At 38.0% G+C, this 12,387-nt stretch overlaps 1 protein-coding gene across 3 annotated transcripts in view; it reads left to right on the forward strand.

Annotated features, from left to right (window-relative positions):
- Positions 1–12,387, forward strand: part of pank1a (pantothenate kinase 1a) — a 114,120-nt gene that overhangs the window by 49,329 nt on the left and 52,404 nt on the right. For all 3 annotated transcript variants that reach the window (XM_057847394.1, XM_057847393.1, XM_057847395.1), the window contains one exon: positions 5,937–6,113. In XM_057847394.1, coding sequence (XP_057703377.1) covers positions 5,937–6,113 — 177 coding nt within the window. The remainder of the gene's footprint in view (positions 1–5,936; positions 6,114–12,387) is intronic.

Raw genomic sequence — 12,387 nt, forward strand, 5'->3', positions numbered from 1 at the left:
AACCATACTTACGGACAAATCTTGTCCAAGGATTATATAAGCACAACATTATCAGCCCGAGACGTCGTGCAGCCATAATGAACTGGCAAGAAAATAATAAACCATGTCGCAAAGCGACCACAAGAGTTCGCTGTTGGACAGCACAAAATGCCTTGCTGTAAAACTTACCAAAAGGCAGAATACTTTCTGAGCGGGACATGTGCGTTAATTGCGTCAAATATTTTAACGTGATTAATTAAAACAATTAATTACCGCGCGTTAACGCGATAATTTTGACAGCCCTAATATATATATATATATATATATATATATATATATATATATATTAGGCCTGAACGATACTGGAAAAAAATATTGTTGCGATTTTTGGGGGGTTTGCGATATTATATAGCGATATTAAAAAAGATTTATATACAGTGGGGAGAACAAGTATTTGATACACTGCCAATGGGTTTTCCCATTGACAGTGTATCAAATACTTGTTCTCCCCACTGTATATATTAGGGCTGTCGAACGATTACAATTTTTAATCGAGTTAATTACAGCTTAAAAATTAATTAATCATAATTAATCGCAATTAATCGCAATTCAAAACATCTATAAAATATGCCATATTTTTCTGTAAATTATTATTGGAATGGAAAGATAAGACACAAGATGGATTTATACATTCAACATACGGTACATAGGGACTGTATTTGTTTTTTATAACAATAACTCAACAAGCTGGCATTAACATTATTAACATTCTGTTAAAGCGATCCATGGATAGAAAGGCTTGTAGTTCTTCAAAGATAAATGTTAGTACATGTTAGAGAAATTTTATATTAAAACTAAAAAACTAAAACTAAATTAAAATTTGTTTTAATAAAATTTGTACAAATTTCAATCAAAAAATAAACTAGTAGCCCGCCATTGTTGCTGTCAATAATTAATTACACAATGCTCATGGGTGCTGAAGCCTATAAAATCAGTCGCACCCAAGCGCCAGCAGAGGGCGGCAAATCTCCATAAAACACAATTAACATGTGGGCATTTCAGTGAACTGTCATTTAAATCTGTCTGAGCGGGGCATGGGCGTTAATTGCGTCATATATTTTAACGTGATTTAAAAAATTAATTAACGCCCGTTAATGCGATAATTTTTACAGCCCTAATATATATATATATATATATATCTTTTTTTAAGACATTTTCACTAGATGACTTGAATAGCTGTTTGGAAATACTTTGGATGACACGCCGTGACCACAGTGTATTCATATAATACCGTTTCATTTGTGAATGATGAAGATTGCTGTATGAAGGGATCAAGGAAGCCATGTCTGCACAAAATAGATCATTTATGGAACACTGTATTTTACACTTCAACAGCAGCAAATACATTAAATGACAAATAAAAGAGCAGATGCATTAGTCCCCTGAGTTTTTGACAAAATATTAAATAAATAAAAACTTCTGTAAAATAACAACACTTGTAAAAATATTCAAAGAAAAATGTTAATTATGACAAATAAAAGTTGTTCACAAACAATTACAATAAATAAAAACCTCAGTAAAACAACGAAAAAGTTGTCAACATATTTGAACTTAAACATTAAATCAAATAAACAAAAGTGCAAGTGCATTAGTCACCTGAGTTGTTCACACAAAATTTAACAATAAATATAAAACTGCAAAACAGCAACAAAGTTGTAAAAATCTTTAAACAAAAATATTAAATATTGAAACTACATGTGCAGCTGTACTACAGTGCCTTGCAAAAGTATTCGGCCCCCTTGAATCTTGCAACCTTTCGCCACATTTCAGGCTTCAAACATAAAGATATGAAATTGAATTTTTTTGTCAAGAATCAACAACAAGTGGGACACAATCGTGAAGTGGAACAACATTTATTGGATAATTTAAACTTTTTTAACAAATAAAAAACTGAAAAGTGGGGCGTGCAATATTATTCGGCCCCTTTACTTTCAGTGCAGCAAACTCACTCCAGAAGTTCAGTGAGGATCTCTGAATGATCCAATGTTGTCCTAAATGACCGATGATGATAAATAGAATCCACCTGTGTGTAATCAAGTCTCCGTATAAATGCACCTGCTCTGTGATAGTCTCAGGGTTCTGTTTAAAGTGCAGAGAGCATTATGAAAACCAAGGAACACACCAGGCAGGTCCGAGATACTGTTGTGGAGAAGTTTAAAGCCGGATTTGGATACAAAAAGATTTCCCAAGCTTTAAACATCTCAAGGAGCACTGTGCAAGCCATCATATTGAAATGGAAGGAGCATCAGACCACTGCAAATCTACCAAGACCCGGCCGTCCTTCCAAACTTTCTTCTCAAACAAGGAGAAAACTGATCAGAGATGCAGCCAAGAGGCCCATGATCACTCTGGATGAACTGCAGAGATCTACAGCTTAGGTGGGAGAGTCTGTCCATAGGACAACAATCAGTCGTACACTGCACAAATCTGGCCTTTATGGAAGAGTGGCAAGAAGAAAGGCATTTCTCAAAGATATCCATAAAAAGTCTCGTTTAAAGTTTGCCACAAGCCACCTGGGAGACACACCAAACATGTGGAAGAAGGTGCTCTGGTCAGATGAAACCAAAATTGAACTTTTTGGCCACAATGCAAAACGATATGTTTGGCGTAAAAGCAACACAGCTCATCACCCTGAACACACCATCCCCACTGTCAAACATGGTGGTGGCAGCATCATGGTTTGGGCCTGCTTTTCTTCAGCAGGAACAGGGAAGATGGTTAAAATTGACGGGAAGATGGATGCAGCCAAATACAGGAACATTCTGGAAGAAAACCTGTTGGTATCTGCACAAGACCTGAGACTGGGACGGAGATTTATCTTCCAACAGGACAATGATCCAAAACATAAAGCCAAATCTACAATGGAATGGTTCAAAAATAAACGTATCCAGGTGTTAGAATGGCCAAGTCAAAGTCCAGACCTGAATCCAATCGAGAATCTGTGGAAAGAGCTGAAGACTGCTGTTCACAAACACTCTCCATCCAACCTCACTGAGCTCGAGCTGTTTTGCAAGGAAGAATGAGCAAGAATGTCAGTCTCTCGATGTGCAAAACTGATAGAAACATACCCCAAGCAACTTGCAGCTGTAATTGGAGCAAAAGGTGGCGCTACAAAGTATTAACGCAAGGGGGCCGAATAATATTGCACGCCCCACTTTTCAGTTTTTTATTTGTTAAAAAAGTTTAAATTATCCAATAAATTTTGTTCCACTTCACGATTGTGTCCCACTTGTTGTTGATTCTTGACAAAAAATTAAAATTTTATATCTCTATGTTTGAAGCCTGAAATGTGGCGAAAGGTTGCAAGGTTCAAGGGGGCCGAATACTTTTGCAAGGCACTGCATATATATAATACTGTATATATACACAATGATTTGTACATGTATACATGCATATATCTTAACATTTTTAAATAAGATAACACTTACATTGGACTCCAGCAGATCCTTCCTTGACTGACAATAATTATGATGCTGATCAAGAAACACCTGTGCACTTCGATGAAGATGACACAATGCACAGGTGTCAAGGGAGCCTTATACAGTACCTGATCTCTGAAATCTGTGAATAACTGAAACCGCAAATGTCAAAGCGCGAAATGGCGAGGGATCTCTATCTCTTGTTGCAGTTGCTTTTTGTATTTTAGGTTTGTTGTGCTGGTACAGCCCTCTGCTGGGGTTTAGCTTCTAATTGATCTTAATTGGTATTATTAACCAACAAGGTTAATCTATTTCATTGAAATAATCCAGTATGTAAATGCAGTTTGCCCACTTCAGTCTTATTTTTGTCATTAGATTTTGAGATAGACAGGGCTAGATTGCGGCTTCATTTATGAATTCTTATGGGGCTATCCATTTCCACTGAGTCACAAAAAAGGATGCGGGTTGTAAAGGCCTATTTAAAGCAAACCTAAAGTTTCTAAAGTCATGAAGGAAGGTTCTGGTCCCCCTCAAGAAGTCGGGAAACGGAGCGAATGTGATAACTTCCAAATTTGAGGCTGACGTTGCGCATTCGAATGGTGCAATTTGTCTTCAACAGCACGTTTTGTTTGTACTTTCTGCTATTGTAATAATGTATTGTTATTAAAATACTGTACATTTATACTAGTGATGCACGATAATGCATTTTTCAGCCGATACCGATAACCAATAATTTCCTCCTCGTTCCAGCCGATAATGTCAAGCCAATAATTCTATTAAAAGATTTATGTTAAATTTTAAAGTATACACAAGAGAAAATATTACTGTGCAAAAATATTATTGCTCTTTTTTCAACATCAAATGTGAACAAGTAGTAAATTCCAACATCTAAAAAAAGACAGATTTGTCTGACAAAACAAGATGGGGAAAATTATTTGACTAGATTTAAGAAGAACGATCTGATTAAAACGTCATAAATTTAAAGCGTACTGAATGCATTACTGACTGGATGACTTCTTTGTGTGGTTTGGTGCATGTTACAATTATCTACTAACCACGTGCCGTCATGATAAACATGCTTACTTGACATCACTTGTCCAAATGTCTGTGGTAAAACTGATGTGATCGGCATGTCTTTCACGAAGAATCGTGTTCGTATAAACTGCATTATTTTTTTCATCCAGGGGTTTGGCTATCGTGACATTTCGGGAATTTCCTCCCGCCTGTGCCTTTCAGCCCGTCCGGCCGCCAAATTAGCACCCGCGCCAGACCCCTGTCTTGAACCGGAGTGGCGGCGGCAGCTAAGTTCGTACCGGATATCCGCCCGCCCTGGCCGGCTCGCTGCGGCGTATTCAGTGCATGGCTCTACTCTGCCCGCCTAGGGCGAGGCGGCGGCGGCCTGCCGGACCGGCGGGCTCCGTCAGAAGACAAGCTATTTGTCCACTATCGGTCTCGTGAGGTTTTTAGCCATAGATGGGAGTTTACCACCCGCTTTGGGCTGCATTCCCAAACAACCCGACTCCGGGAGGACCTCAGCGTCTCTGTATCGTCACAAGCCCCGTAGCTTCCTATATAGTTTATTTGTGTTTACAATAGCTTTAGCATTCGCACTAGCAGCAGCCTCGTGTTTGTTCCAAAAATCTTTGTGATGCAGTTTTAAATGGCTGCTGGGTTAGTGGTGTTCAATGAGGACGCTTTCTTTACGCCTCGTGGAACTTCTGCAGTGCATTTTTTGTAGATGGCGAGAGCGTCGTTTATTTCGTTTCACACACGGGAAAATCAACGCACGCTAGTGAGAGCGCCTCAACACTGATGTGTAACACCGCCTCCTCTATGACACCGTACTCCTCAACCCCTCCTCCCACAGGGGCTTCAGAGAGGGGAGGGGTTGAGCAGGCGGCGGTGGAGAAGTGGAGAAAACTGCTTCGGTTGCGCACATTTGGAGGCTAAATCAAGTATATAATTATCGGATTGCATTATCGTTTTTTTAAATTTTTTTATGTGTATTATCTGTGTGACATCATAATTGCCATTATCGGCCGATAATTATCGGTAACCGATATTATCGTGTATCTTTAATTTATACTGAAAACTTTGTTATACATGTCCAATTCATGAAAATGGGTTGATTTACCATAACTGAATTAAGAAGCTCGAACACCACCTTGACAATATTGTCGTCAACCCAACACCCCCCCACCCCCCGCCCCTCCCGAATCTTGGGAATGTTAAAGTATTAAAAAAAAAAAAAAAAAGTTTAAAATTTTTTCAAATCATTACAGCTGCATCTCTAAGGAAAGTGTTTATCTGCCATGTGGTCGTATTTTGGCTGTACACAAACCCAAGCAACGCTGGGCCATTCTGCTAGTTTGTTATATTTACAAGAGGAGTTCAACTGGGAAAAAAAAAAAAAACCATGAATATCATAACTTTTTTTTTTTGTATACTGTAGTCGTAAACTGATTTTTCTGCCCGCAGCCTGGGAGGTGGTACATTCCTCGGCCTTTGTTGCCTTCTGACGGGCTGCGAGACTTTCGAGGAAGCTCTGGAGATGGCGAGCAAGGGCGACTCTACCAACGTGGACAAGCTGGTCAAGGATATCTACGGCGGCGACTACGAGCGCTTCGGCCTGCAGGGTTCGGCCGTGGCGTCCAGGTTCGACTCCGCAATTCCACTCATTACAAAACAGCAAACGGGTGAAGAGCGGAGGTCTTACCAGCTAAGCTATCCAGGTTGTAAGCCATCACGTTGAATGATCACAATGGATGTATGTCATACTCCCATGTGATAACATTAAAACTGTTCAGGTCAATATGACTTTCGGATCTCCATTCTCCCTGTCAAGCAGCTGAACAGGACAGTTTAAAAAAAAAAAAAAAACAGCAAACGGGATTTACACGACATTTGTCGCAAGTTTTCTGAAATTCACGTCGCAGTTTGTCATGATGCAAACATGCAACTCGACAGCATGCTTATAAGCAACAGTGTCACATTTTGTTTTAACCTTGACACGAGTGTGAAAGTAGTAGTGCTGGATTGTGAGTTCTTTCTAACTACTTGTGATTAAGAGTGTGACAATATCTCGATACAGTGATATTTTGCAACTCGATCGGTTATCGATATGCTCCCACAATGGAGTATGGATGCTGTAAACTGCTCAATGTTTGTTGAGCAATTCCTTGGCGGTCCACTAGGGGCGGAGTGGCGGTGAAGGTAAAGTGCGCACAAGTCGTCTAGAGAAGAAGAGAGGAAGCTTCAAGTGGGTTGAAAAAATACAAAAGCTCTGTGAGAACGGTGGAGGAAAAAATGAGAAAAATTGCTACAAATCACACATGGGGACACACTTTAGATTTTACACCAACAAGAAAGGAAGTAAGGTGAACAAAGACTTTGCTGTATGCAAGAATTGTCTAACAAAAATAAGGTTCACTGGGAGCTGGTGACTAAGTGCACACCAGATTTCTTCACTGCTTCGCATTCATCACTTGAGGTAAGAAAGTTTTGCAATGTAATTGACTTTAATTTACATGTATTATTTTGATGACATTTGGTGTTGAATGATATAAAATAAAACTAGGACCCCAAACTGGATGAAAATGAATATCGAACAAGCCCACATGAATTTACCGATTTATTTGATATTATTTGAGAACCACTTTCCATCTAGTTTACTACACAAACTGTTATTACTGCTATTTTGATACAATAAGCTATAAAATTGTTTGAATAGGTTCCAAGATATATAAAGTGATGTGCATGATAATTAATGTAGCCTAAATATTAAAAATAGGTAATTATTGCATTTTTAATTTCAATACATTCAATTCATATTTTTTTTAATTCAATACTTCCAACACAAAAAAAATCAGGATTTCAACTCAAAAGCTATGAAGTAGCTAATATTTTTTGTTTTATTTTGTTGTTTTTAAGGTAAGGAAAACTGTGACTGAGCAAGTCTGACATCTCAAATGCTGAAGCAGATAGTGGAAGTGCTCAAACCAACGCTTTTGGCAACAAAGGTCATATACGAAGAAAAGCCCCACCAATTTTATCATTGCCCCACTCCAAGCTCAACTGCTGACACCTACAGCACTGTTTTTTTTGTTTTGTTTTTGTTTTTCTAAATATTTAAAACTTTAAAGAAATTAAGGATGCCATTCATCATGATCTCTCCAAGAGATATCAGTGGTTGTGGTTTGTTTCCTCTATATGTGCAGGTGCACAATTTGCAGTAGATTTATATTTTACATCAATGTTGCACAAAGAAGGTTTCACTGTTTAATAAATGACTTAAACAGTATTTTATTCTATTTTGAAATCTTTTTTTTTTCTCAATTTCAACAGTTGTATCGTAGAATATCATGTATCCAATTTCTGACCAATATATCGATAATCGCTGTATCGTGATATCGTGAGATAATCGTTATCGTGAGCCTTGTATCGCGAATCGTATCGTATCGTGAGGTCCCCTGAGGTTCCCACTCCTACTTGTGATTAACTCATTAGCTCCCATTGACAGCGATAGATGTCCAAAACATTTGGACAGGGCAGTCAAGTCCCAATGGTTTGGACGTCTATTGCAGTCAATGGCAATGTATCATGACCACTGATGACGAATGCAAATAGATAAAAATGAGAATTTTTTAAAAAATCTTATTAACTTTTTTCCTTTTCAATTTATTTAATTAAAAAAAAATAATGATAATTGAAAAAAGTAAGATCACACGGTTTTTTTCTTTAGCATTTTTTAAAGTAATTATATTGTTTTTGTAATATGAATTATTTTTAATGTTTTTTTCATTTTTTACTTTAAATAAAAATTAAAAGAATGAATATGAATTTTTCAATTGAAAAAGTAAATGTGAAGATTAATTTTTTTCCATTTTTTTCTGTATATACAGTAGAGCTGTCCCGACTAGTCGACATAGTCGACGTCATCGATGACGTAAATCCGTCGACGAGCACAACATCCCGTCGACGGTTAATGAAGGGTTAAAAAAATATATGCGTGGAAAGTTAGAATGTCGGATGCTCTGTTTGCAAGCGGGGAAAGCGGCACAAAGCCAAAAAAAGCGCACCAGAGTGTCCAAAACATTGCCTTATTTCAAAGAAACAAAGGAGAGTACACTCTTCTGTCCTGTCTCTTCAATGCCAAGCTTGGCTGCACGTCGGCCGTGAATAAACACCTCAAGCGCCTTCACGCAGTTTGTAATTTTTTTTTTTTCCATTTTTTGTACACCAGAGGGTGCTGTCGCCTTACTAAATAATAATGTTTCATTGACAATGGGCCTTATAAGTGCTATTAGTATTGTTCTTAATGCTAATTGAAAGGTTTATTTCATGTTATGGTTTATTTTATGGTATAGAAAATTATATAAGGTTAAAAGGTCATAAATATATACAGTATATACAGTGAATTCACTCAAGGGAGAGATTGTCAATGATAAGGTAATAAATTAAGGTAAAGGCAATTCATATAGGCAATTCATTGATATATAAATAAGGTTTAAAAGGAAAAAGGTGAAAATTTTTTGTTAATTTCTAATTGTGTTGCTTTATTTGTGTGCACCGTAGCTCTTACAGTGTGTTTACATCAAGGATGGAATAAAAGTTGTAAACCATCAGTTTAAGAGACCATCTTTTCAATCGATGCTACACCAGTTAATTCTATCAGCATTTGAACTCATTGTTTATTTGTGATTTATTATTGTTATTTACGTGTTTATTTGTACTTTAATAAATAATTTGAGTGTTCCAATATGTTTTTTGTGAATTGATAAGTGTCAACAAAAATTTAATTGCTAAATTAGTAAAAAAAAATTTTTTTTTTAATTAATTATTAGATTAGTCGACTAATCGTAAAAATAGTCGGCTGACTAATCGGGAGAAAATTAGTCGTTTGGGACAGCCCTAATATACAGTGCCCTCCATAATTATTGGCACCCCTGGTTAAGATGTGTTTTTTAGCTTCTAATATTTTTTTTTGTTCAAATAATATGGGCCTTAATGGAAAAAAGAGAAAAATCCAACCTTCAATACAAGTGCATTTACCTTATTCAGTGTGGGAAAAATCCCACATAAAGAAATAATTATTTGACATCAAATAATGTGTGTCACAATTATTAGCACCCCTGGTGTTAATACTTTGTACAACCCCCTTTTGCCAACAAAACAAGGTCTGGGGACTGAGATGGCCATGGGATGAGCTTGATTTTGTGTCTGGTGAACCATTTCTGTGTAGATTTGGCCATATGTTTAGGGTCATTGTCTTGCTGAAAGACCCAGTGACGACCCATCTTCAGCTTTCGGGCAGAGGGCAACAGATTTTGATTTCAAATGTGCTGGTATTTCAAAGCATTCATGATGCCATGCACCCTAACAAGGTTCCCAGGGCCTTTGGAAGCGAAACAGCCCCACAGTATCACTGACCCACCCCCATACTTCACAGTGGGTATGAGGTGCTTTTCAGCATGCGCATCTTTCGTGGCATGCCAGACCCACTTAGAGTGTTTGTTGCCAAAAAGCTCAATTTTGGTCTCATCTGACCAAAGCACACGGTCCCAGGCTTCAACAGTTGAAGACCGTCTACAAAGAAATGGTTCACCAGACACAAAATCAAGCTCCTCCCATGGCCAACTCAGTGCCCAGACCTTGTTTTGTTGGCAATAGGGGGTTGTACAAAGTATTAACACCAGAGGTGCTAATAATTGTGACACACATTATTTGATGTCAAATAATGATTTCTTTATGTGGGATTTTTCCCCACTGAATAAATGCACATGTATTGAAGGTTGGATTTTTCTCTTTTTTTGTTCCATTAAGGTCCCATATTATTTGAATTTTAAAGAATTATTAGAAGCTAAAAAACACATCTTAACCAGGAGTGCCAATAATTATGGAGGGCACTGTATATATTTATAAAAAATTAATATTTTTTTGAAAAGGATTGATTGAAAATGATTATATTTACTGTAGCACATTTGCTGGCATTAATGGTGAGAGATGTCTAATCCATCGAATGGCTTAAATTATAATACTCATAATTTCAAAATTTTTGTCAATTTAACATTATTATTGTGTTTACTATTTAATTTTTGTATTTCTCCAGACTGCTCTTAAATGGGGGCATTTCATCCCTAACATTTGACACAATTATTCTTGATTTTTTTGGGGTGGCTTACAAATTTTCACTCCACACTTAAGCCTAATTGTTGGCAGTTATACGCAAATAAGTTGCGAAAGCATTGCATTTATCAGTAGTATTGTAAAAATGAGTGGAAATGAAAGTATTGACAGGGTTCCTTCTCCAGCTCATTGAAATTTAATTTCAAGATGTTTGAGACTGGGGCAGGCACAACAGGATGTCAAGTAGTGTGATCTAGGGGCCGTTTGCATGGTGACTCTCCGAGAATACGATCAATTTCAAATTTGCATTTGCATTTGCGTCTCCATTTGAACAATGTCGCAATTCCGCTTGAAAACGATGTAGTATTCATGCCAGGCCCTAGGGGGCAGTGCAGATTTACTGGGCGGCAGAGAATGATGCACTTTGACCCCACCAAGCTCCCTCAGCCCAGAAAAAAATATGCCCGCCCACTCGTAGCAATGTCATTAATCTTTTGTTCAAAAAGGCACAAAAATGTAAAAGTTCAACATATTTAATATAAAAATATTATTAAAACAGTAAATTAAAGCCGACATCCCGCCATATTTGCTGTTTTTAATGTTTAGCAGCACCGCTTTGCACGCCCAATGTGATGTGTACGAGTGCTGACGTTAACAGCGCTGTCTCGCGCCGCAGGAGCCTTTGATATGCATGCCGAGGAAGCCCCCCTCAACCCCCCGCAATCGAATTCTTCCACTTTGGACGCAGGATTCAGAATTTTTCGTCTTCGCCGACACCATATGCACGCGAGGCGAGTCCGCAACTCAGTCATTGCGTCTTTGTGTCGCAGAGTCGCCATGTAAACTGCCCCCTAGTCATTCCTAAAAGTCCCACCCAATCAATACAATACATAACCCACATAGAGTATCGGGAAGTCATATCACCGGATTTATCGTTTTTATTTTTCTTATTCGTAAAATACATATTTTTTTGCAATAGACCTGCAGATTCTTTGTTGAATTTCATCATTTTGACAGTGCTATTGTTTAGTTCTCCTTGCGTGAAATCTTGCCACAACTGACGAGATCGGTGCCATATCGTGCTCAGAAATCCTAGATGGGATGAGTTTTAAAATATTAGTATTTAAATGAAAAACAGCACGGCTCCAGACTGCGACCAAATGGTCGCATTTTGCGACTAAAAGTAGAGCCAGTACAAGTATTTTTTTTTTATCTGCTCGTACATGCGTGACCAGTAACAATGCAGGCTTTTTTTGTTGTTGTTGTTGCTGACAAACTCCACAGTTAAATTCACTAGTTGCCGGTAATGTAACAAAAAGAAGGTGGAGGTGGGTGATGTTTGGAGCGGGTCAGGGGCATGACACACAATGGCTGAAGTCATGGCCGTTGAGCTGAAAGCCAACACAGGAGGCGCAACGCGACTGTAGCGGCAAGTGACAGCGACACGCACCGCGTCATCGCTCGTCTTTAATTAGCTAGGAATTTGGAGGGCAATTTCCAATTTCCGGTCTTTTCTGAACGCGAACAACTTTCCATACTGCTGCTTTTTTATTTATGTCCCAAGAGGTATCAGTGTCCTCTAGGGGTGCAACGGTTAAGTTAGCCCACGGTTCGGTTTGAACCTCGGTTTTGGGATCTCGGTTTCGGTTTGCGTTTTGCATTCTATTTTTTTTAAACTGGCTTTATTTTGCTTTTAAGAAAGTGAAATAAACACTTAAAAAGTTAAACATTTTCGACTGTTGAAATGCCTCTTAGCTCTTTGGCTAGTGTAGTGACTAACTACTGAAATACACACACAGTAGTA

This window comes from Corythoichthys intestinalis, chromosome 10 (assembly GCF_030265065.1).
Source record: "Corythoichthys intestinalis isolate RoL2023-P3 chromosome 10, ASM3026506v1, whole genome shotgun sequence".
Classification (NCBI taxonomy): Eukaryota; Metazoa; Chordata; class Actinopteri; order Syngnathiformes; family Syngnathidae; genus Corythoichthys; species Corythoichthys intestinalis.